Source organism: Suncus etruscus, chromosome 17 (genome assembly GCF_024139225.1).
Source record: "Suncus etruscus isolate mSunEtr1 chromosome 17, mSunEtr1.pri.cur, whole genome shotgun sequence".
NCBI lineage: Eukaryota > Metazoa > Chordata > Mammalia > Eulipotyphla > Soricidae > Suncus > Suncus etruscus.
The window spans coordinates 42,199,684-42,224,140 of NC_064864.1; the positions used below are offsets into that span (position 1 = coordinate 42,199,684).

General features: G+C 48.9%; 1 protein-coding gene across 1 annotated transcript; it reads right to left on the reverse strand.

Moving 5' to 3' along the window:
* Positions 1-1,356: 1,356 nt before the first annotated feature.
* Positions 1,357-24,113, reverse strand: PYROXD2 (pyridine nucleotide-disulphide oxidoreductase domain 2). The gene is made up of 16 exons (XM_049790410.1): positions 23,863-24,113; positions 20,510-20,529; positions 18,015-18,108; positions 17,855-17,928; positions 12,705-12,860; positions 10,389-10,542; positions 8,741-8,802; positions 8,549-8,646; positions 6,790-6,931; positions 6,336-6,470; positions 5,291-5,363; positions 5,026-5,182; positions 4,242-4,396; positions 3,287-3,393; positions 2,692-2,812; positions 1,357-1,430 (listed from the first exon to the last, which is right to left on the reverse strand). Exons 1-16 carry the CDS (start codon positions 23,987-23,989, stop codon positions 1,357-1,359), a joined length of 1,749 nt encoding a protein of 582 aa, XP_049646367.1. The 5' UTR covers positions 23,990-24,113.
* Between the last annotated feature and the right edge of the window lie 344 nt (positions 24,114-24,457).

Here is a 24,457-nt window from a genome sequence, read left to right on the forward strand (position 1 = left end):
CTCCCTCCATCCCCTTCATCCTTTCTTCCCTCCTCTCTTCCTTTCTTAGTAACTTTTCTTGCTCCTTAGGCCCTGGGAAGTTTTGAGAAAAGCATATATCAGAATCCAGATCAAAACAAAATTTTCAACAAGCTTGGAAACATTGTACCAATGCCAAACACGGGGTTTAGTTTGGCAATACTTGTGATAGGAAGTTTGGGTGTACCAGAAGACTGCTCTTCTCTGACATAGTCTAACTGACTATAGCCTGACTACTAGGTGAAAAGGAAGAATGTGGACAAGACTACCTACTGCAGAATCCAAAAGTCACATTAGCATTTTCACTAAAATATAAACAACAAGACCACTACACACTGAACAATGAATAGTCATTGCATTCACGACACAAGATTGAAATATGATCTATAGTCTTCCTGGATCTTTAAGACAAGTCCTTTGATATGAGAAATCAAGGCTAGCAAGATTAAGTAAGGAGGTGGGTGTATTGTCATCTGTATAAAGACATCTATCTCAGACATCTGTCCCAGGGGAAAGGTATGGAGACAAGTCCAGTTAAGTTTCTGTCTCCTCTGCTGATGGGCTATTCTGGACTGTTCTCTTGGATGCTGGACCTGGAGAGGACACTGGAGGGTTACATTAGCATAGAACCTGTGTCTGAATCTTCTAACCACCTGTGACAACCCAACTTGCTTTAGAGCAGTACAGTCATGTATTGAAAGGGTTTGGTAATGCAACAAGCACAGCTGATGAAAAGTAGAGGTAGAAGTCTAGAATCAGCAATGTGGACTCCCTGAGGCCTTCAGCTGAGTCCACTCTGAATCACCTTTGATGACTCTTTGTCTCCCTTTGGCACTTCTGAAAGTCCAAATATTCAGATCCATGACCCTGTGAGTGACTTTGGAGGTCTCTGGTTCTTACTTTGTTTGTTTTTTAGGTTTGTGACAGTGGTACATGGGCCAAACAAAGGAAGCCCTCCAGTGATCTGGTGGTAAGCCCAGCTGGAAGGGGATTGTGCAAAAATCTTTGTATTGGTCTGACAGACTTTTTAGAGGTGATGTGAGGCTGCTATACACATCTCAGACAACGTGCCCACCTATTAATACAGCATCATGTGTAATTGTATCATTATTACATATTATTTATTCCCCTAAAACAGAAAACATGCAGGCAATCTACATGAAACAATCTTTTTAATAAAACAGCACTCATTTATCCATGAGCTTATGGGTGCAAGGTTAATGAGTTCTAAATGTCACTTGTTTGATTCTTCTAAAACAGTGCTGAGCCTGGAAAGCATGTCTGTCTCAAGCCAAAGGGGAAGTCGAAACTCAAGAGAAGATTCTCCTGGGGTCACAGTTAGCTCAGGCTCTTAAGGTCCTGGATGACCACATGGGCTGCATTGCGTCCAGCAGCTCCCATGACACCTCCTCCTTGAAGAGAATTGCCCAGTGAACAAAGCTTCCTTCAATCCCAGCTTCACCCCCCACGAGCAATCAAGTGCAGGAGGTGCAGGAAAGGTGGAACTAGGGTCCTGGGACTACAGTGAAACCAATCTGGGCTTCCTTCCTGCCTTCCAGCACTGCATCTGTGTTCTGGGGAAGGCTTAGGGCACAGGCCAAGCAGGTTTCCTCTACCAGTAAGAGTCCATGTGCTATGTGACAAGGCTCTAATACGTGAATGAGAGAGAGATGCGTGTGTGTTCAAAAGAAAGAAAGAAGAAAAAGGATGGAGGGAGGGAAGAAAAAAGTAAGACAGGAAGGACTTGAGGGAGGAAGGGAAAAGGAAAAGAAAGAGGGAGGAAAAAAGGAGAAAAGAAATAAAGGAAAGAAGGGGGGATAGAAGGAAGGAAAGGGGGAGGAAGGGAGGGAGGAAGGAAAAAGGAAGGAGGGAGGGAGGGAGAAAGGGAGAGAGGGAGAAAGGGAGGAAGGGAGAAAGGAACAAAGGCAAGAAGGAAGGGAGGGAGGGGAGGGATGAAGGGAAGGAGAAAGGAGGAAAGGAGGGGGGAAGGAGGAAAGGAGGGGGAAGGGAGGAAGGAGGGAAGGAGGAAAGAAGGAAGGGAGGAAGGGAAGGAGGAAAGGAGGGGGAAGGGAGGAAGGAGGGAAGGAGGAAAGAAGGAAGGGAGGAAGGGAAGGAGGAAGGAAGGAAGGAAGGAAGGAAGGAAGGAAGGAAGGAAGGAAGGAAGGAAGGAAGGAAGGAAGGAAGGAAGGAAGGAAGGAAGGAAGGAGGAAAATAGGAGGGGCCTTTATGGACAGGCAGAGTCTGATTAATACCACACCCTCTTCATGGCACTGTTTGATCTGGTTTATCTCCAGTACTCCTGATCCCTCAAGGAGTAATCCTTGAGCATTGCCAGGTGTCCCACCACAACCCTGATAGTATCTTAATATGTAGGCACTGAACCAGTGCTAAAATGTGAGTGAGTGAAGGATTTAGGGACATGACTCCCTGGACCCAAAACTAAAATGTGGAGGGCTGCCTCCCTCATTGGCCCAGGTCCCCTGAGAAGGACTGTGACAGGGGCAGAGGCCACAGGGATGCCCACAGAAAGATACTGAGAGTTCTGAAACTGGGAAGGGGACAATTTTCATCTGGGCTGAGGCCTCAATCATAGGTGTGCTGTCTGTGCTGGCTGCTCTCTGAAAGTTTCAGGCTTCAGGCATCCCCCCAGGAGTGGGATCCCAGCTCACTCACCAGGATGGGCCCCACTTCCGCAGAGGTACAGGCCCGGGAGAGGGCAGCGGTAATTGGAGTGCATGGGCACTGGGCGGGTGAAATAGAGCTGGTCCAAGGTCATGGCAGAGTGGAATATGTTCTGGGGAGACAAGACCCAGTTGTCAGTCCAGGAATATCTCCACTGGACTTCCTCTCTGCACCCAAAAAGCTCCTTCCTCTGGGAACACTTAGGGATGGGAAGAATAAGTACATGTCCTGGGATGGGACTGAACTTGCTCAGAAGCCTTTGGGAGAAGAAGGAATGACAGGAACATCTTCAGAACATGTGGAACTGGGACATTAATTAATGAGGCATTAATTAATAATTACTAATTAATTAAATAATAACCAATAACTAGTGTGGCATTAATGAAATTTTATAGAATTTGAAATGGTAGAGAGAACTACCTCTTTCTTTCATAAGTAAGAGAACCTGATTTTTTGTTTGTTAGTTTTACTTTTGGTATATATATTTTGGGTAGAGAAGGATAGATAAAACCCAGAGCACTTGCAAAAAAGTGAGGGTGCAGAGAGAAGATTGTGACAAGAGACCCCTGGGTTTATATATACTCACCCCTCCAGGAAGCCCAAAGATTCTCTTCAAGTCAGGAGGGGTGAGGATGTCTCTGCCCACCACAGTGCTCTTGAAGCCGGGGGCATAGGCCTCGATGCAGTCAAACACTGGGCACCCGATAGCAAGGGGACAGATGATGTTGGGGGAAGAAGCGGCATCAGAGTTGTACAACTTGATAAATCTACTACAACCCCATTAAACTATTCACTTAAAATAGGCATAAGCAAAATCTATCTCAATAACAAAAACAAAGCAAAGCAAAACAAAACAAAAACAGACCATACACAGGCAAATCATTCCCTGAAAAATCTCCATGTCTCTGGCTAGAGGAGCCCCACTTGCCTTCTTCCTCATTCCAACCCAAGATACAAACTTCCTTGTCTCACCTGGTCTAACAAACTTTCTATGCCTCATTGTTTGATTTAAATTTGTTCCTTAGCTTGAAATGCCCTTTATTGCCTCATCAATTCCATTTCATCCTTTAAAACCCAGCTCTACATGTCCCTTCTGGAATTGAAACAATAGTCCAGGGGGATGGGAGAGGCATCTACCTTGCACATCCTGGGCTTGGTTTCTGGCACCACATAGGATGAGCACTTCTAGGTGTTATCATGGAGCATAGAACCATGAGTACTGCCCTCAGCACTGTGAGATGTGGGCCAAAATAAAAAAAAAAAATCCATTGGCAAGCACTGATTGTGGGATCACAGCTTTTGTCTCACCTGGTATCTCTCACACTTTTAAGCCGCCAGGGGCTGTGAACACTGTGAGGGCAGAAAGAACTGTTCTTTCTCATCTCTGCCTGATCTCCCTGCCATTTACTGGGCTGGGGCTGACATAGACTCTCTTCCCTCACACCCCCTACATGGGTCCTGCTCACCCTGAATAGAGGCAATAAGACAAGTCAGGCCACATCCCTGGCTGCCACTCCAGACACCCGACTCTCTCTCTTTACCTTTGTCCGCATATGCTTTTTTCTCCTGTTCGTCCCAGGCCTTGCCTCCTGCCAGAGTGTAGGGTGTGTACTGAGTGAAAAGGGAGACAACATGGCAACCGGGAGGAGCCAAGGTGGGATCCAGCGAGGAAGGGATGCAGAGCTCAATCATGGGCCTGTAACATAGCAGGGAGGGCGGATCAGGTCTGAAGCTCAAAGAGGCCCGAGGGAAGTGGTCGTGGTCAGATGAAGGCCAGGAGGAGATGAGACTCAGCCAGGCCAATGAACTCTGAAAAGTGGTGGCTGGTTCCTGAGGTATTATTCGGCCATGTAGATCTCTCCTGAGATGCTTGCTCTCTTGCCCTCAACCCTGCTTGCCACCCTGTCCTCAATGTATGGCCTGTGTCCACCCTCCCTCTTCCACCCCTCACCCTGTACTCTTGCTAGCATCCCCAGTCCTCCACGTGCTGTGGAACAGCCTGAATGAGGGACCAAGCAGCTGCTGCTGGGCAAAGATTTTGATCAGGCCTCCCATGGATAGTAGATCCAGAAAGGCCACCAGTACAGCTCCCACAATAGAATGAGCTTCTGGGGCAGAAGCAGGAATGTTCTTTCTGGATAAAGTTGCCGCAGGAGCTCATTTATTCTCTCCCCTTCAAGCATGGTCATCATCAAAGGCCTTGAAAGGGTCTGCTACAGGCATCTCACTTGCAATACCTTTTCAGAATGAGATGTTTACCAGGCAAAGTGGTCCAAGCCCGCAAACCTGGTCTCCACTAAACTGTCTCTTACCAGATGCACCCACCTGCGAGAAGGGTAGCCTTCCTCCGCATCCTCAAACGCCTGGTGGAGGAGGAGTGTGTCCTCACAATTCAGGTGGATGGAGCACTGGTGGTGAGGCAGTGGCTGGCCACTAGCAGCATTGGGGGCTGCCAGGAAATCAGGCAGTCTATTGACAGCCACTGAGAACCCAGGAGAGGAGTTAGGGCCTAATTGGTCTATGTGCCCCCCATGGAGGATGCCACCCCCAGCTCATGTCACACAAGAGAGCTCTGTGATCCACAGCTTACCATTGATCTTGGTGACCGGTGACTTTGTGTCCAGCTGGGAGATGCTCTCCACAAAGTCCTCTGGAAGCCAAGACTAGAAGGAAAAGTTTCCAGCCAGTTCTAAGGCTGCCTGGGATTCATAGGATGTGGGGAATCTGCCTTCTTCCTCTGCTCATTCTGGCTTCTCTTTGGAAAATTCCTCCAGTATCCAAAACCCAGCCAAACCCCCTCCTAAACATATTACTGTGCTCAGAAAGAGTGGCTTTGTCTCCTGGGGAAACACTGCAAGTGGTTATGGACTGTTGCCCACACATATGATTGTCTTGTGTTATAGGACAGGAAAAGTATAGTCAGTTGTGAATCTTCACTTCCATGTGACTGTGCTGGACCTTGTAAGGCAGTAAATGCAAGAGACCACAGCTAGCCAACAGGGCAGGAAGAGAAACTTGACAGCTGTCCTGTTGGAGTTCGCTTCTCTCCTCTGCCAGATCTGAGACCATGCCTGAATCATTGTGATGGAGGTTAATGGAGACTTGGAGCCAAGCTGAGTCATCCCAGCAGAAACCAGGACCACAGCAGCCACCATCCACACCAGTCAGGGCTGGCCGGATCCCATGAACATACCCACAGCACCTCAAAGATGCATGTGGGATCTCAGGGAAGTGGGACTCAGTCAAGAACAACCGACTTCTGCAGCTCTGGGTGCTATGTTGGATGTATGGATGTTGTGTGGTCATTGGGCAGGGGTCATAGGGCACTGGCACAGACTGGAATGAGCCCCACTGAAACTTGGTTAGAAGGTTCCATCAGAGTAGCAGGAAAGCCAGAGAATATGTTTTGGGCTGAAAATCAGATCTGGGTTTTGGCTTTGGCTCTGGCTCTGCCAAGGCTACGATGGAGGCTCCCTCACCTGGGCTACTCTCCCCTCTTGAGACTATTCTCCCTGTTTGCTGCCTGCCCAGCAGGGAAGGGATCAGACTTGGTTTCCTCACTTGCACCTGCTAGTCCTTGCTCCCTCATTTTCATCTCTGTCTTGGTAGTTATCTGACCCCAGCCCCAGTCTCACCTGGGGTGTCAGCTCCAGGAAGGTGGTCTGTGGTGAGGCATTGGACAGGACCACCTTGCTCCTCACCTCCGTGCCATCTTGCAGCACGACTCCACATGTGCGTCCGCCACTGTCCACCTGCACTGTGGCCACTGTCTGGAGTGGACATTCCATAGGACATTCCAGAGACACCCAAAGGGCAAACCCAGGTTGCACCTTCAGAGTGTGGTCACCACCTCTAAGTTTGTAGCTCCTTGTGAGGCCTCAGCCCACCCTCCGTGGCTCAGCCTGAAGCTGGGTGACAGCTGGGGCACTCCATGGTCAGAGGACATAGGCCCTGGCTGGAAGCCACCCAACTATTAACCACTACTGAGCTCCTCTATGTCTCTTAGTACAAACAGGGACTCCCATGTCTGGAACTAGTTTCTCCTAGCATCCTTCAAATCACTGGGGTACAGGAAGAGGGAACATTCACCTTATTAGTGAAGATACTTGCTCCATAAGCTGTGGCTGACTTGGCGATGGCATCCGAGAGGGCGCCCATACCACCCTGGACATAGCCCCAGGCCCCTGGCACCCCCTCCAGGCCCCCCATCACATGATGTAGCAGCACATACCTGGAGAGGAATCAGCAGAATTGAGACTGGAGAGGCATTTCCTATGCCCAGGCTTCCTGGTCCAACACTTCTTCCCACCTGATGTCTGCAGCCTCTCTCCTGCCCTTTTCCTCTAGCTCAGCCATTGGCCCTTGGAGAGCCCTTCTATGCCTTATATACGCAGTGACATCCTGTGCCACATGTCTGTACAGAACTTGGGGACCCACCGTGCTACAGCAACAGCCACTCCCATCTTTCTCTCTTTCTCTCTCTCAGCTCCAGCTGCTTATAAAGTTGGCCACATCTCTTAATGGATACTTTCTAGATGGTATCTCAGATCTATTCCCTTTATAGATGGGCTTTATAGATGGGCATTTTAGATCCATCCATTCCCTCTCTCCATCTCCACAACCTGTTTCTGCCTAAATCTTCTCCAGTGAGGACACCTTCCCTTTCCAGTGGACACCTGGGCATCAACCTGAACCCCTTCTCTCCCCACCTATTCCCCCATTACCACCTACTCCCCCACTCCCTATTCCTTCCCCTCAGCCTTCATTTTGGAAGGATGTGTTCTCATCACCCAAAGAGCTGCCCATGCCCCATTCCTGCCCCCAGCCCCTCAGACACTGCAACTGAGTTCTCCTCGTGTATCTGCCTTCTCCCACACCACCCTTCTATGCTAGCAGAGCCTCCCTTAAAGGGAGAAAACAAATGGCTCAAAGACCCTTTTCAGAGATAGGGCAGGGCGAAGCCTCTGGGAGACCCACAGAGAAAAGAATGAGAGACCCCAAATTGGCTAGTTGATGAACACATTTGCCCAAGGAGAAGTACCTATTGCCAATGCCCCCACCTTTTCCATGGGCCTGGGGCCTTAGGGGACCGTCTTCCCCAGTACTAAAAACCTACTTCAACTGGGGTGTTCTCTCCCTTAGAGAAAAGCTACACTGACAGCTTCCAGCTGCATCTTCTAGTACATTGAAATGGTCCAGCACTTGGCAACATCCTTTGACTTCCACACACATGCTTGACACACATATATGTATGCATACATGCATATTGACATACATGCTTATGTGTACATATGCTTGTACACAGAGACATGCATATAGTGCATGCACACATACCTGCTTCTTACAGGGACCCACATAGTCAGATTATAAAACCCCTCAGTGCCTGACTGGCCCCTCAAGGCTTATACTCTCATAATGGTCCTTGCTCCACACCCAAAGGCAAAGGGTGAGAAAAGAGGCATCCCTGAAGGGTGCTTGGATGCTACATATCCTGTAGTCAGAGGAAGGGATCTCTGGGGAGGAAGTTGGGCATGGGGCCTCTAAGGAAAAGGGAGTGATAGGAGGAACTGAGAGGAGAGAGTGGGGAGAAGATATGAGTGGTGAGATAGTGCAGTGGGGGTGGGTGGGAACATAGCTAAGGAAGAAGCTGTCCTGAGCAGGGAGCAGACACTGGGCTGGACCTCAGCTATGGCTGGGAGAGAGGACCATTTCCTGCACCTGGCTCTCAGACATGCCGTGAAGGTCTGAGGGTTTGAAACTCTGGGTTCTGCCAGGCTCACAGGTGAGTGCAGCCATGACAGTGGGGAGACATTCCTCTCCCACCAACCCAACAGAACCCTCCACTCACCCACTGCCGGGGGTGTGAGGGCTCAACATGGCTCCGATCACTGCATCTGTAGCCAGAGTTGCTTTGAGAGGCTCAGACTCAAACCACTGATCCAGCACCTGGGACAGCAGAGCAGCTAGGAGAGGGGTAGAGGCTGAGAGGCAGGGGTACATCTATCTATGATGTTCGGCTTGAGGTTGGGGAACCCCTCACCTTGGTAATTGGAGCTGTGAGGACTTGGTAGTACTGGGGCAGCTGGGCTCCCAGGATGCGGCCTGAAAGAGAACCATTAGGCATCGGCCAAGAGAGACACTCAGGAAATTGAGTGATGCTTGCAAGCTTCTATCTGCAAGAGCTACGGTTAAAAACTATCAGCTCACAGGCACTGAATATGTTTCAGATGTTGGAGTTACTTTGGGGGAAACCATGGCTTATACATTACCCCCTCATTTTGCAGCCAAATGGTAGATACATTTGAACTCTGAGAAATCAGTACCCCAGGAGGTGTATAGTTGGCAAATTCATTTCAACTCACTTTTAGACCATCTCTGTGAGAAGCTGAGAGCTAGGCCTGAGGGGCTTCGAGATCACTCCCAACTACTGCCAGGGTGTCATTGAGGATCGAGCACACGGAGTTGTGTGGTAGTGTTGCTCCCATAAATGACTGTTGTGTGGCCTTTTCTGGCTTGGGTATCTGAAGGAAACAGCTGGAGCAGAACTTAGCGACTCTTCTCTCTGTCCTCACACACTCAGTTGAGGGCTTTTGTATAGCAGGCATGACTACTGTCCTGCTTCTCGAGTCTGGGCTCAGCCAGGAGAATGGGGTTCTATTGCCTTGGTCAATGGGGTGTGTGCTTGTAGATGTTCGGGGAGGGGGGGATGAGGGCTTGGCAGTGGAATTCACACAATCACATGTTCTTTGTGTGTGTGTGTGTGTGTGTGTGTGTGTATGCCACACCTGGTAGTGCTCAGAGGTTACTCCTGGCTCTGTGCTCAGAAATCACTCCTGATAGGCTCAGGGGACCATATGGGATGCTGGGGATAGAACCTGGGTCCATCCTGGGTTGGCCACGTGCAAGCCAAATGCCCTACCGCTGTGCTATTGCTTTGGTCTCTCTTTGTATTTTTGACACTGATGTAAGAAGGACCTATCTGGACCAGCCTGCTGCTTCTAGGAGTAAAGTGGGGAGTCTGGGGACCAGAGACCCCCCAGCTGACCAGCTCCAGCCTATCAAGTCAAAGGAGCAGATCAGCTGAACCCCAGTAGGCCAAGCTGACACACCAGGCAGATCTCAATGCAACATTTGTTATGACCCTGAAGTTGTATACAGCAGGTCCCAAATAATGAGTCCAACATGGTTCTTCATGAATGTGCATTAAATAATCAACCCTGACCCATGTTGAGGTCCTTATTTCATGTCCTCATTTCTTATTTCTTAGTTAACCATACATGTCTGTAGCCATGGGAGTCCATATTTTATGGGATATAGAAACTGGTGGGGACAGCCTAGAGCCTGATGATAAACTGTGGGCTGCAGCCCCATGTAGGGATCATATAGCTATGAGGGATCATGAAAACTTGGCTCTAAAATGTATTATTATAAGCAAATGTTTGATTTATAAATCTATTTTTAATATACCAGGGGTCACATGAAGTTCTCTTAGGCAGAGAGGGGCTGGGTTAGAGAAAGGTCAAGAAGTCCTCTCTAGAAAAGGCTGCAAGTAACGTCAGCCTGTTATTGGCTAATATTGATGGCAGCTGCCAATATCTGCCCAGGAAAGCGCATCATTGGTGGACATGAACTCTTTTTTCTAGATTCTGTCTCTGAAAGTTCCTCTGAACCCTTGGATGCAAACCTACCTGCCCGTAGCAGGGGTTGGAGAGTAGATAGGGACTTGAGTCTTTGCAGGATGGAGCCACGCTGAAAGGCCTCCAGGTCCACAGGGGGTGAGTCTAGCAGAGGGTCCATAGCCAATGCCAAGCGATGCATGAAGTCTTCATAGGCCGGGAAGTACTGTAACAGCATGAATCAAGGCCTCTTGTTGCCTAGAATCCAATCTAGGATACAGGGGTCCTCAAACTTTTTAAACAGGGGGCCAGTTCACTGTCCCTCAGACCATTTGAGGGTCTGACTATAGTAAAAACAAAACTTATGAACGAATTCTTATGCACACTGCATACATCTTATTTTGCAATGAAGAAACAAAACAGATACAAATACAATATGTGGCCCGCGGGCCATAGTTTGAGGACCACTGATTCATGCCCTCTTCCCCACACTCTGCTTTCCATAGCACTCTGCATGGTCTATTCTATCTATTGTATCTCAGTCTAGCCCTGGTGGTGTTCAGGTGTTGCTTCCAGTCTAACTCTATAAAGCATCAGGAGATGGGGAGAAACTGGAGCCTCTCACGACAGAGAGTCCAGCACTGCTGGACAGCCATAGGGAAATAGCAAGGATCCCAGGGTGAAGGTTTGGAGACTGGCTAGAAGGCCACTAAGGTTCTGCCCCGATTTGCCACATATTACAGGTGAAAGCAAGACCTTTGCCCCTGTTTTGGTCATGCACCAACTGCTCTTTATTTAGGGAATGGGGGACATTGTGCAGGGGTCACTCCTGGACCATGTGGTATTGGGAATAAAATGGGGTTAGCTACATACAATGCAGCAGACATTTGCCCCATACTATGTCTCCAGCCTCTGCTGCCTGCTCTTTCCTTGCCTGTCAGTGTCCTATGGCCTCTGTAGGAGCAGGAGCCTGCATCCCTCCCCCACAAACATCCACAACAGAATCTTTTCTGATAGGTGGGTTACAGCCCCCCATCTTCCTTCACTCACTGGAGCACTGGATAAAGGATGTATCCCATACACCTAAGGCCCTGCCTTTATTTCTTAGCCCAGAGCACTTCATAGAACGTTTCTTCATCTGTGTGTTCATATCTTTATATGTACCATATACATCTTCATAGAATTGACTGAGTGTTGCATAGAGAAAAGTCTGGTGTTGGAGCATGATGGAGCATGATGGAGTTCAAAGGCATCTCCAGGCCTAGCCAGGTTAAAGGTCTGGCATGATGATAAGACCAGAATTATCCTTACCTTCCACCGTACCTGTGACTGCCTCTAGTTCCTCTGATTCCTGGCATGCAAGGTCATGTCATGACTGGCCTGAGGCCCAGAGACAGCCCCTGTCTTGGATATTCACTAGTACATTTGAAATTTTGAGGTGAGGATAGAGTTAATTGTCCTCCACCTGCTGCCCCAAATAAACCTTCGAGAAGCAGTTTAAAAGGCTGTTCCCAGGTGAGACTGTTTTCAGGTAGGGTGGAAAACTGCTGGGCAGTGAGGTCAGCTGGGTGTCTACAGGCTCCTGGTTTTACCTAACACTAGACTCACATGACTGAAAGCAACGCAACACACATAATGGCACTAACATAGGTTCCTCCTATGAACCTATCTCCATAGAGATAGGAGTGGTGGAATGAAGCCTTTAGTTTATATGGAGGCTTGGTACCAAACAAGCAAACAACAAAGGCCATTCAAAACACCTTTCCATGTCTGCAAACCTATTCATCCCAGACCTATTACAGTATTCAGTGTCTCAATGACATGAAGCTCCCCAGTAAGTGCTTGACAATACAATACCAAGGAGAGAAAGGGCTTTCTCCACTGGAGATTGAGCCTCCTGCCCTAGACCTGCCCCCACATGTGTGTGTTATAGTTGTGTTCCAGACAACCGAGGCTGTTAAACTTGTTCACCCTAAATTCCTTCTCCATCCATGTCACTGATTCTCCTTTCATCTTTCTTTTTGTTCTTTATGTGTGTTAATATTGATAGTCACATGCAATTCTCTTGGGAAAAAATAAAGAGGGCACAGGCATGCACATGATTCAGTGACTTTCTTGTGGCATTCCCAGATTGTGACCTCATTGAGTGCACATGGTTGAGGGACTCCAGTGCCCACAAACTGTAATCCCTGTCCTCCATCATCTTCCCAGTGCTGACATCAAAGCTTAGCACAGAGTGGGCCCTTTCTCAGGCAGGCAGTGACTGCCCAGGGATCCATGGCATTCTAAGACATTCTAAGACAATTCCAAAGGAGCCACTTTCCTTCCATGACCCCCATCCAGGATGACAAGAGAGAAGTGTGGGCGTGTGGATGCTGCTCTCCCTACCTGGGCATCCTTCTGAGAGAACTGGGCGATCTGCCGCTGATTTTCTGCCATGTCTGTGCCCAGCAGGAGGGACCGAGGAACCTTGCTGCCTTTGTCTTCTTCCAGAATGGGGGTGAAAGAATAGAAGTCTCGAAGATAAATTTTCAGCCCATGTTTCTGGAGAACACAGATGGCATAAGGTACGTTTAAATGGTGGCCTTTGCTATTGACCCTTATCAGTGCTTGTGACCGTTTGGGTTCCTCCATTCAGGTTCATTCAAGGCAGGTAACCCTGGTTTAGATTTGTTAATGTAAATATAAAAATATCTCTTGTTCATAAACCCTATGACAATCATACCAGTGCATGCCATGCCATACCACATCATTTGTCACACCATACCCATCACACACAGTGTATACCACACCACACAACACTACATTATAGCACATATATATCATACCAGGCTATACCACATAACACCATACCAAATCACTCTAAACCACACCACACCATTACACACTATACAACACACCAATACAATACACACACCATACAATACCATACAGCATACTAGACTATACCATGTCATATAATAGCACACTGTACTGCTATGCCATACTATAGACACCACACTTTTACTGTATCATAGCATACAACACTACACCACAACACACATCATATCACACTACACTACATACCATACTACATAGCATGCTACATCACACCGTACTATAATACATCAATACCACATCACTCCAGATCATATCCCATCATATCATACTGTGCCAAACCATGCCACACACCTTATCTCGCCATAATGATGCCATATTATATACCATGTTTCCTTGTGCTAGTGAGTGTACTAAGGTTTTGCCTGAATACTTCATAACAACTCAATATGAATATCATCCTTATTGTGAAAACGTAACAACAGAAGTTCAGAAACATGAAGCAAGCTATCCATATTCACATTGAAGGAGGATATGGTTTTAAAGCCAAATATCTGTGTCTCCAAATCCCTGGCTCTCATCACTAGTTTGTAAGTGCCCCTACTGCAGAAATAAATAATGAATATTCAAAAGATGTCCAAGAGATGGTTATTTAAAAATCCATACTTACAAGGTAGATAAATTATTCACATTAAAATATTATATTTACTTTAGTAGCTTCATTTACTCCATTTTAAATAGAGATCCCCTTGGTGCATTTAAAATGATTTGATATACAAATATTTGATTAGCACACAGAACTTTCCAAGTGCACATTCAGGTCTTCAAAGAAGGTACAGAGAGCCCAAAGGAGCCTGTACTCCATTCACAAGAAGGGCTCACTCTTCATCAGAGACCACTCCTTTCTTTCTTTTTTATTTTTTGTTGTTTGTTTGTTTGTTTGTTTTGGGGCCACACCTGGAAGTGCACAGGGGTTATTCCTGGCTCTGCACAGAAATTACTCCTGGCAGGTTCTGAGGCTGTATGGCATGCCAGGGATCAAACCTTGGGTCGACTCTGTGCAAGACAAAGGCCCCTACCGTTGTGCTATTTCTCTGGCACTTACCCTTTCTTTCTTCAACCACTCAATTGAGGCATTACTGACAAGCCAAGTAGCGGTTTGTATTTAACACAGTCAACTTGGGGGATTTAACCACCAAAGTCTTCTTTTTCCAGGCACTGGTCCACTTTCTCTGCTAAGGTGTTGCCTTACTAGCATGGCCTCCCTCCTCCCAATCCCTCTGCTTTATTGTTATGGGGTATGAATCATATCCTGCCTGTTTACACACTTTGTAGAAAGTAGCTCTATGAGGCCAGGGACATGGTCTTATTTGTGCTGTAGGCTCAGCACTGAGACATCAACAAATATCAGGAAGGTAGAATAAGCGAACCTTCATTGCAGACAAGGAGCAACACAGTAATGAGATGTGTCTGCTGAAGTTCAAGGAAATCAAAGTGTTCTTCAATGATTACAGCTGAAGTCTCCCTACCCAGACATGGCAGGAAGCCTTGGGTTGGACAATTTGGTTAGGCAAGTCCACACAGGCAGGGGCTGGAGCTGGGGCAGAGCTGGAAGTCCTCCTGAGTCTTTTGACACTGAGATGGGGGTTCTAATATGGAGATAAAGGAGTCTAATACTAAAATGTGAGACAGAGATGGGAGATTCAAACACTGAGCTTGGGCAATTCCTTTGCTTCTCAACTGAGGGGCTGATGCCCAGCTTGGTTTTCCTTTGCAGGTTTTCCTTTTCCCGGAGGCCTCTGGAGCTCCTTGTAACCCATCTCTTGCCAAGACTCACCAATCCTGCTTTTTTCACTGCTGCCTCCTAGCCCAGGGTACCACCTTCTGAACAAAGGCCACAGCTGCCTCACTGGTCTGTGACCTATTACCATGGCTGTGTATACTGACCAGTGGGAAAACCACAATCCCCATCACTCCACTTCCTGACTCAGCCTTTCTATTATTTTTCCCCTGAGCTCAAGACAGAACCAGGCCTTTAGGGAACCAGCATAAGCCTGTCTCTGTCAGCTCCTGCTCCCCCTCCTCAGACCATCAGCTGCACCCCTGCTCTCTGTTCTGCCCCACAACCTTCCCTTCTCCTGTGCACCTCCATTTACCTCCCCCAGGAGCCTTGTCAGGAAGAGTGACTTTCTGCCATGTGAACATCAGTTTGTGTTTCCTTTGCATAAAGGATTTTCTGATCACTTTAGATTTTCCCCTTCACTAGCATTTGCCTTTGCCTGAAGTTTTTTTTACTAAGCACAGGCCCTGTTTCCTTGTTCACCCTATAGCCTCTCCTGGGCCCAACAGGTACTTGGAAACTGAACAGGTTCTTGGAGATTCACTGAAAAAATGATTCAATAACCAGGTCCAGCCCAAGAGTCTGGGAAGGCAGGCCAAAGAAGGTGGCACTGTATTCTGGGGCCTCAGTTTTCTCAGCTGCTTAGTGGAAGCAGTAATAGGGGCTGACAATTATTGACCACTTACCAGGTATCAGGTTAAGCTTTAATAATTGCCAGCTATAATAATTAATAGTTGTGCAAATAATTAGCAAAAATTAACTGCCACAATGGTAGGTTCTGATTCCATCTTACAGAAGAGGAAGATGAGGTTCTGAAAGACTTGGGGAACCCTCAACCCTAGGCATGAGATCTCAGACCCTGGCTGGAGCTGCAGGAAACTCATGACTGTCACCCCCATTTACTAAAATGGCAAAGTGCAGGCAATGTGTGGGGTTGGACAGGGTGTTAGGGTACCTGGGGCAGCCATTGGGGCTCCAGAACCAGGGTGAGAGATACCTGAGAACCAACCAGGTTGCCTTTGAACCTCTTTTCCTCCACAAAAGAATCAGTCAGGTGAAAACCAACTGACAAAGCAGTAAGTCACCTTAAGTCCTTTAGTCGAGACCTGTCACTGATCCAAATAAATGTCCCTGGCTCTGGCCATAGCACAATAGGCTGAACTATGTGTTTTGCCTGCAGGAGGCAAGTTCAACCCTCAGCTCCAGTGAATCCTGAGAGTGGGGATGGCGAGGAGCACAAAGCTGAGAATTGCCCCAGCATAGTTGGAAATGGGTCCACACAAAAATAATAGTAATAGTAATACTTTATAAAATCCTAACTATTTTAGAAAAGATTATTAATGGAGTCACCTTCTTTGAGTTGCCCTAGATCCATCTGTCCTTGGGAATGGGGGGTCTCCATCCTGGAAACAGAGCAGCTGTGTGCACAAACAGCAGGACAATTTCCTTATGACTATCATGAAGCCCTGGATCTAAGACCATGCACACATCTCACCCGGGAGCTTCTAGGGAAAGAGCACTTGATAAATAGCATCTTCAGAGGAACAACTTTCCACATATAAAAATAATCATCAGCAATAGTGCAAAGGACAGTGCCTTGCATATGGCTGACCTGGGTTCAGTATCCAGAACGCATATGGTTATTGAGCCTACCAATAGTGATCCATGAGCACAGAATTAGGAGTAACCCATTAAGCACTGACAGGTGTGTGACCAAAAAACCAAAATGGGGGAAAGAATAATTATACGAGAATTTCTTTTCTGTGACTCTTAGTTTTCATAAAGAATATTTTCCAAAGAAGGACCTCCTACAAGATCCCTCAACACACACACACACACACACACACACACACACACACACACACTCAGACGTGCACAGACACACACACACGCATGCGCACGCACAAACACACACACACACACACACACACACACACACACGCCTCCATGCATTACATTTCTCAAATGCTCTGGATTGATGGTTAGGGAGTTCCCAGGCTTTAGCTAAACTCCACTGTGGGAACAGACTTTCTCTCCTCTCTCATTGTCTGAGGAGCTCCCAGAATCATTTCTTTTGTGGCTTTTGGAGTTGGGTAGCTCGGTGGCCTACGCGCATGGTCAATGGGAGTAGCTGCACAGCCCTGCTAGGCATCAGCATCTTGCTGAATTCTAACCTCCCACCTGGAGCTAAGGGCTGTGCTGCTTCTTGCACCCAAGGCCGGAGACCCAGTGGTAGGTGGTGTGGGCCCAAGCAGACATGCTTAGAAGCCTCAGGAGTGAGGTGGTTGGGTCTATGAGAGAGGAAATAGGGCTGGGGAAGGTGAAGGGAACCTCCAAGGGTGGGATTCCACTGAAGCTGATAGGAGGAACACACCCAGAGCTCTGAGCCCCTGAAAGAGCTGAGTGAGGGAGGGGCAGGGAGGGCCCTGGGTCCAGCTTCCTGTGCAGGTTGCCAAGAACAGGAGAAGGATGGATGTTTAATAAGTCAAAATTGTGGCTATTGTCCTGATGCAGCTAGGGCAGCCCTGAGGCTCCAGGCAGAGACAGAGGGTACAGGGGCAAGGATGGGGTAGGGGTCGGGGCAGCTGGGCAGGACAGAAGCTGAGGCAGGGACAAGGGTAGGGGCAACAGACAGAGGTAGCACCTGTGCTTACACAGAGACAGCCAGGCTTGCAGTACAGAGGAATATGGTATGTCTCCTGAGTGGGGCAGAGCTCACTGGTGAAGGGGTCTTATTTCTAGAGCAGATGGGGGTGGGGGGTGGGTTGAGCCCCTCCTTCAGGGGCTGTAGCAAGACTCTAGGGACAGACACACTGGACATGGAGGAGCGATTCCTGGGCTGCTGAGCCACATAACAGGGGAGAGGGGCTTGGGTCTCCACCTTCAGTTCCAGGTCCTTGTAGATCCGAGGTCGCAGCAGGCTGAGCAGGTAGGAAGCTCGGGAGAACTTGAACCCTGAAACAGTCCAGTGAAGTCACCGCACTCATCCAGAGTGAGTGCCCCCTCCACTACCTTTCCCCTCCACTATCTCTCGGGCTTACCTGGGATGATCTCCTCAGTGACAGCCGCACCCCCGATCACATGACGTCGCTCGAACACGACAGTGCTGATGCCCAATTTCTGCAGGTATGCTGCCTGCGGGCACACGGGATTGAATCGAGACAGGGTTGGCTGACACAGGCATGCAGGCTCCTCCTGCTCTCACATTTCTCTGTGGGCCTTTGTTTTTGCTTGGGGGCCACACCTGATGGTACTCAGGGTCTAAGCCTGGCTCTGTGCTTTGGGCTGATGCCTGGCAGTGCTGGGGGGGCCCACATGTGGTGCACAGACGATAACCCTAATCCATCTACCCTGGGTTTCCTCCTAGGCATGCAGCTGATGATACCAATGCTTCGCTCTGAGCTGGGCCTAAGAAGGATTTGCTCTAGTCCTTACAGGCAGCTTGTGCTCAGCAGATGGAGCAGTAATGGGAGCACAGTTTTGCCCTAGGAATCAGGAACACTGGGTTTCCATTGTGTGTTCTTCAGCCACATCAATAAATATTAGGACACTGGTCCTGAGACACCTAAAGAACTCTGCTTGCACCCTCATTCCCAGCTCTCCCTCTAGGGAGGGGACCACAGGGTAATCACAGGGTAGACCACAGTATAGCTCAGAGGTCAGGCATTAGAGTTCGCTTGGCCAGAGCTCACATGGGTATGAGACGCTGGGCTCAATCTCTTGTGCTGCAATACCGTCAGAAATAAAATACTCACTTGGCTGGAGCACATGCTGCCTTTAAAGGTCCCGAAGGTGATCCCTGGCATCATGAGGCCCACCAGCACCTCTGGGGGTGGCTCTAGTGGCTCCCAGCACTACTAGGCTTGTGACCTATCAGCCTACACATTGAGCCAGAAGATTATTGGGAGTGGCCCCTATAGCCATGGACACTGATGGAGAGCCCCTACCACAGTTCACTGGGCAACTGCTAAGGCAGAGGCTGAGATCCAGTATCTCACCTAGTCTGCCAGCCCCAAATGCAGGCTATGGGTGCTGCCCATTTCAGTTGAAGAGCTTAGTGAGGTTCCCTGGCTTCAGGTTCATGTAACTGATGGACAGTGTGGTACACTGAGCCCACTGGTCTGGCTCAGGTTTTATCCCTCCTGGTGAGGAAGGGCAAAGAGCTACCTTGCCCACAGGGGAGCTGAGAAAAAGCCTCATCCCATCTCAGACCAGGAAGGAAGTGAGAGAAAGAGCTGGCTACTTTCTTACTGCTGCTTCTTCTCAGCCTGGCTCTCATTTGCACCCAGGTCCAGCTCGATGCTCTTTGGTGGCTACACCCGAGAGACCACTTCCTCAGTGTCTCCCCCCAATTTCCACCCAGAGTCTGAGTTCTATGTTAGGTTACTCTGTCACCTCCTTCCTAAGACAACCCATTGCTCATGCCAAGAACTGCCCCCCCCCAAGCTGTGGGTGACCTATCAGGGGTGCTTCAGCTGCAGGTCAGTAACTAGATGGGCTCAGGAGCCTCCAGGATTCAGCCTACCTATGAACAAGGTTTCCTAGGTCAGAGTCCGAAGAGCAGAGCCTGCTCAGTCTGCTGGCCTGTCTTCCTAGAATGGGGTGAAGCTGGGAGATGAACCATGCTTACATGCTGCTGTGTGACATCTTACATGTGTTTATCTAAGTTATGTACTGTAAATAATGTTTATATTAATATAAAAATGCATGCATATAGTAAAAATATTGGTATAACTGTTTATACCAGTGTCTGCTTCTAAGTATATTTGATATGTATATTGGTATATTGATTTGTACATGAATGATACTTTCTATTAAAGATCAATGTCTTTTACTTTGGGATGCCATCCTTAGTGATGCTCAAGGACCATATGGCATGTCAGGGATTTGAACCTGGGTCAGTGGCCCTCCGCTTAATTTTATTAGTTGTTGTTTTTATCTTTTTTTAAAACGATTTTGGTTGTTTTGTTTTGGGGTCACACCTGGTCCTCATGTGGCTCAAGAGACTGATCATATATGATGCCAGGAATTAAACTAGCATCAGCTGCATGCAAGGCAGCCATACCTGCTATAGGATCCCACTCAAGATCAGTGTCATGAATGCTGGATTGGTCCAGTGATTGTTGGGAAAACAAACAAGCTTGGCAGTCATGCAGTTTAAGACCTGAGGTCTAAGTCCTTCATACTGATACTCCACAGCTGTTGTTTTCTCAGAGGGATGCCTCTGTTTGCAGTATGGCTGGCCACCCTCCATCACACTGGGTCCTCCTCTCTAGGTTCAGATATGACCTTAGGGCTGCCTCACCAGCTCCACCATTGTTACCTGGCCCAGCAGTCTCCCATTAAACACATCATCACCTCCCTCTGAAAGCTTCCCACCTTCTCAAGGTCACAAGGTCAGGCTGCAGAAGAGGGTCCACACCTCACCCTGCCACTTCCCATCCTGTTTCTCCCACTCCTATCCTCCATGACCTCCTCATGCCCACCCCCAGTCTCCTTGGGGGCCAGGTTGTGAAGCTCAGCAATGGGGACTCACCGCTACCAGCCCGTTGTGACCTGCAATGAGAAAGAAAGGGAGGAAGGCACAGCTGGTCAGCAGCAGACACCCCTCAGCCTAGCCCCTGAAGAGCCTGAGGCAGCAGAAACTTGGGGACCGACCCCCTACAGCTAGATGTGGGGACAGTCTCTAGCTCTGTATCTGTGAGGAACTAGAAAAAGACCTGCTGGATCACAGACACAGCCTTCAGCTCCTGGCTGGAGGGAGGGGCCAGCAGGAGCCTAGAGCTGCCCAAGTGTCCCCTTGTGAACTTCCTGGGGGTGCCACAGTGAGAGGAAACACTCACCAGACCTCACTAGGCTGGAGACAGCAGGGAAGGGGGTGAGCCCAGCACCCTAGAGTGACCCAGCAGGCACTCAAGATATGATGTGAGCCTCTGAGAGCCAGGTTTGTTCTACCTGGTTTGTTTGGACAAGACCCAGTGTCCCGGATAGGGCAGGAAGAGGTAGAGAAAAGGAAGTGAATTCAGCTTCTCTGTGCATCAGGGGGAAGAGGCTTGGGAGGAGGCAAGGCGGCCTGTCACCACAGATTCTCTTATATCGAAAGTTGCATTCTGAAGTTACATAAGGGGAGCTGCCCACTCCAGTAAAGAGGATTGAGGACCCCCTGCTGGGCTTGAGTCAGTGTGATGAAGCCCTGAGACTTCAGGCCTCAGACCCCTCCTCAGTGTCTGTGGAGGCTGCAGGCAGTGCTCATGAAGGGCCTCACTCAGCAGTTCAGGGCTCACAGGACCCTCCGGAGCAGAGTTGGGTCCTCAGATTGAGCCCCACCCATTTCTGCTGCCAGGACAAAGAGCTGCAGCCACTACCTGGGTGGGGCCTGGAGACCCACATCAAGGCTTGCTCACACTGGGCTGAACAAGCTGAGCCTTTGGCCTCTCATCCCTAAGGAAGTCCTCACAGTAGTCCTTTACAGTAGTCCTTCACAGTAGTCCGTAGCTACTTTGGTCTCTGGCCCCAGGAAGTCAACCCCATTCTATACTGTAACAGTTCGAACCCCACATCTAATTACCTCATGGAAGCCAGAATGTCATTAAATTACAGTAGGTTTGTGGTAGGCAGGTAAGGGTCTATTTATTTATATTTTTATTTATTTTTATTTTTTTTTTTGGTGGGGAGTACACCCGGTGTTACTTAGGGGTTACTCCTGGTTACGTGCTCAGAAATTGCTCCTGGCTTGGGGGACCATATGGGATGCTGGGGGATCGAACCGCAGTTTGTCTTAAATCAGCCGCATAAAAGGCAAATGCTCTACTGCTGCACCATTGCTCTGGCCCCGATTTTTTATATTTCTTTGTTTGGAACCCACCTGGCAGTGCTCAGGGCTTATTCCTGGCTCTGTGCTCAGGGATCATTTCTGGTGGGACTCAGCGGGCCACATGTGATGCCAGATATTGAACTTGGGTTGGCTTCAAGCAAGGCAAGCATCCTACCTATTGTTCTGGTCCTGTATTTCAATTATAAAAGCTGACTAGCATGCTATTATTATTTTGGAGAATTCTGATTAAAAAAAAGTTTTGGAGCCATGCTGAATGGGTCTCATGATCGGATTATAACTGTCCTCACACACACACACACACACACACACACACACACACACACACACACACACACACGATTAAAGATTCTGCCTAGAGTTTTTTTTTTCCCCCTTGGGGGAGGAGAGACAGGTATTTCAGTTACCCTGAGCCTCCAGCTCCATCTGCAAAACAGCCAGGGACTTGGAAAGAGGCTTAGTGTGTCGCAGAATCACTGGGAGCAGATGTGAGCACTGACCCCGAACCCTGTCTGCACACTGTCTGCCCTTGAGTCCACGCAGATTGTAAATCCTATAAACTAATTAAGGTTTCCAGGAGGTGTGACTACTTGGTGCAAGTCTAGATATAAACAGACTTCACATAGCAAAGGCATCTTCTATTCCTTCTGTACCATCTTTTTTTTAGGAACCTGAGGGACCCCGAGTCTTGTGGTTCCCCCACCCTGCCCTACTGAAGGGGCTTCAGCGGCATGTTCAGCTGATCCTCAAGATCCTCCTGCTGGTCAGACATTTGAGAGAAGCCCTGAATGTAGGGTCCCTGCAGTGAGGACAGAAAGGGCTCTAAGAGGCCACTGGTATGAGGGAGACGTGGTGACCTCTGGATGTCACCTTTAAGCCTCAGCACCCTGGTCACCAAGTGCAGGGTCTGGGGATGACCTGTGAGGTGTGTCCCTCAGCTAATTTTATCAAGAGACTCCCAGGCTCATCTCGCAGGAGGCTCCCCAGAATATAAAGTATATATATAATATAAATATATAAAATATATATTTATATATTCATATATATATATACATATAAAGTATAAAACATACTCTACTCCTTTATTATGTTGGGGAGCAGGGGGCTTCCCAGTGGCAGGGGCTTTGCAATCACAAGTTATGTGCCCTTTTAGGGCCTTTAGGGCCTCCTCTGGCCCCCTCTAGAATGAACGTCAACCCAACAGTGAGGGGAGTTTCAGAACTAGTATTGCTGGTCAGTTGCAACCACTTACTATTGCTGATTTGATAACAATAATAGATATTCAGTGAGGGTCCATTGAGCCCTGCCTTTTAGTCTATATGTATGCACACACACACACACACACATCTATCTATACTGCAAAATTACATGCTCTGCTCTTCAGCTTCGCTATTTGTAAGAGCCTCCTGCAGTTTCACACTCACATTTTACCCCTGCAGTGCCGACTGTTTAAACATTCACCAGCATGTAGCTGCTCTGAGCATGCACAGAAGTGAAATAACATCTCCCAGGGCTGCTCTAAGAATAAGGTCCCCCGCCCCCAGCCTCTCTACAAGGCCCTTGGAAAAGCTGCAGGAAACTCACACCTGGCTTTGGGAGCATGAGGAATCTAGTGCTGTCTCCGCTATCCATATCTACTCCCCACCGCAGCCCCCCAGACACACAAGAAGGGGGTCTTGGCATGGGGTCTCATATCCTCTTCCTATCACCCTTTATGGAGCATGTCGCCCTGGCCATTGTTGAAGTGATGGTGGGGAGTGGGGGCACTTCTTGGCTTGTTGGGTCCATTGGCCCCTTTGTTCTTCCTTCCCAGACCCCATGTCTTCCAAGAATGTGACAGCCACTGGTTGACTTGCAAAAGATCCACAGAAAACCAGCTCCCGAGACCTCCCCGGTCAAGTTGTCCCAGAGGGGAAGATGGAGACTAGAGGCCATGAGCACCTGCCCAGGACCCCAGACAGCACCCTGGAGCCTGCCCACCACCCAGTGACCCAACCCCCCAGGAGCTGCATAGTGGGGGCTGTGGAGGCCCAGCCCTCTGCGGCTCAGTGCTTTACCTGCTCCGATCACCACAGCGTCATACTTGGGCTTCAGATGGGCCCTTGCTTCCGAGTGGGCAAATCTTCCCACGGGGCAGAGGGGAGCACCCAGGGCCCTGCAGAGGCCCCGGCCACTTGCCGCCATCCCTGTGGTGGTCAAGACCAGGGGATTCCCTGCTCTGGGTTATCTAAGCAGCCAAGCAGAGCGAAGAGTGGGGAGCAGGAAGGGGCTGGGCTACAGTAGGCAGGCTCAAGAGCCCTGGGACAGTTCTAAGTCCAGGGGCCATGGTCCAGAGTTGGCTGCTCGCAGGCTCCACCCTGGGTGGGAGTGACCACTGCAGGTCCAGTAGAATGACCACTGAGCTATTCTGGGGGTCCTCTCAGGCTCACAGCTCCAGCAGGGCCCCCTCACACTACAGTAGTCCTAGGACTCCCTCACTACAGACAGGGTTGCAGAGTCATGGGGAGGAGGCTCTGGGGAACTCTCAGGACCTCTGCAACCTTCACTTGGGCACCTTAGCACACAGGGTAGTAGTATTCTCCCGGGAGGGGGTATCCTTTCTTACCAATGGGGGGGGGGAGCCTGCTGGCTGAGGGCAGGGAACAGGGCAGG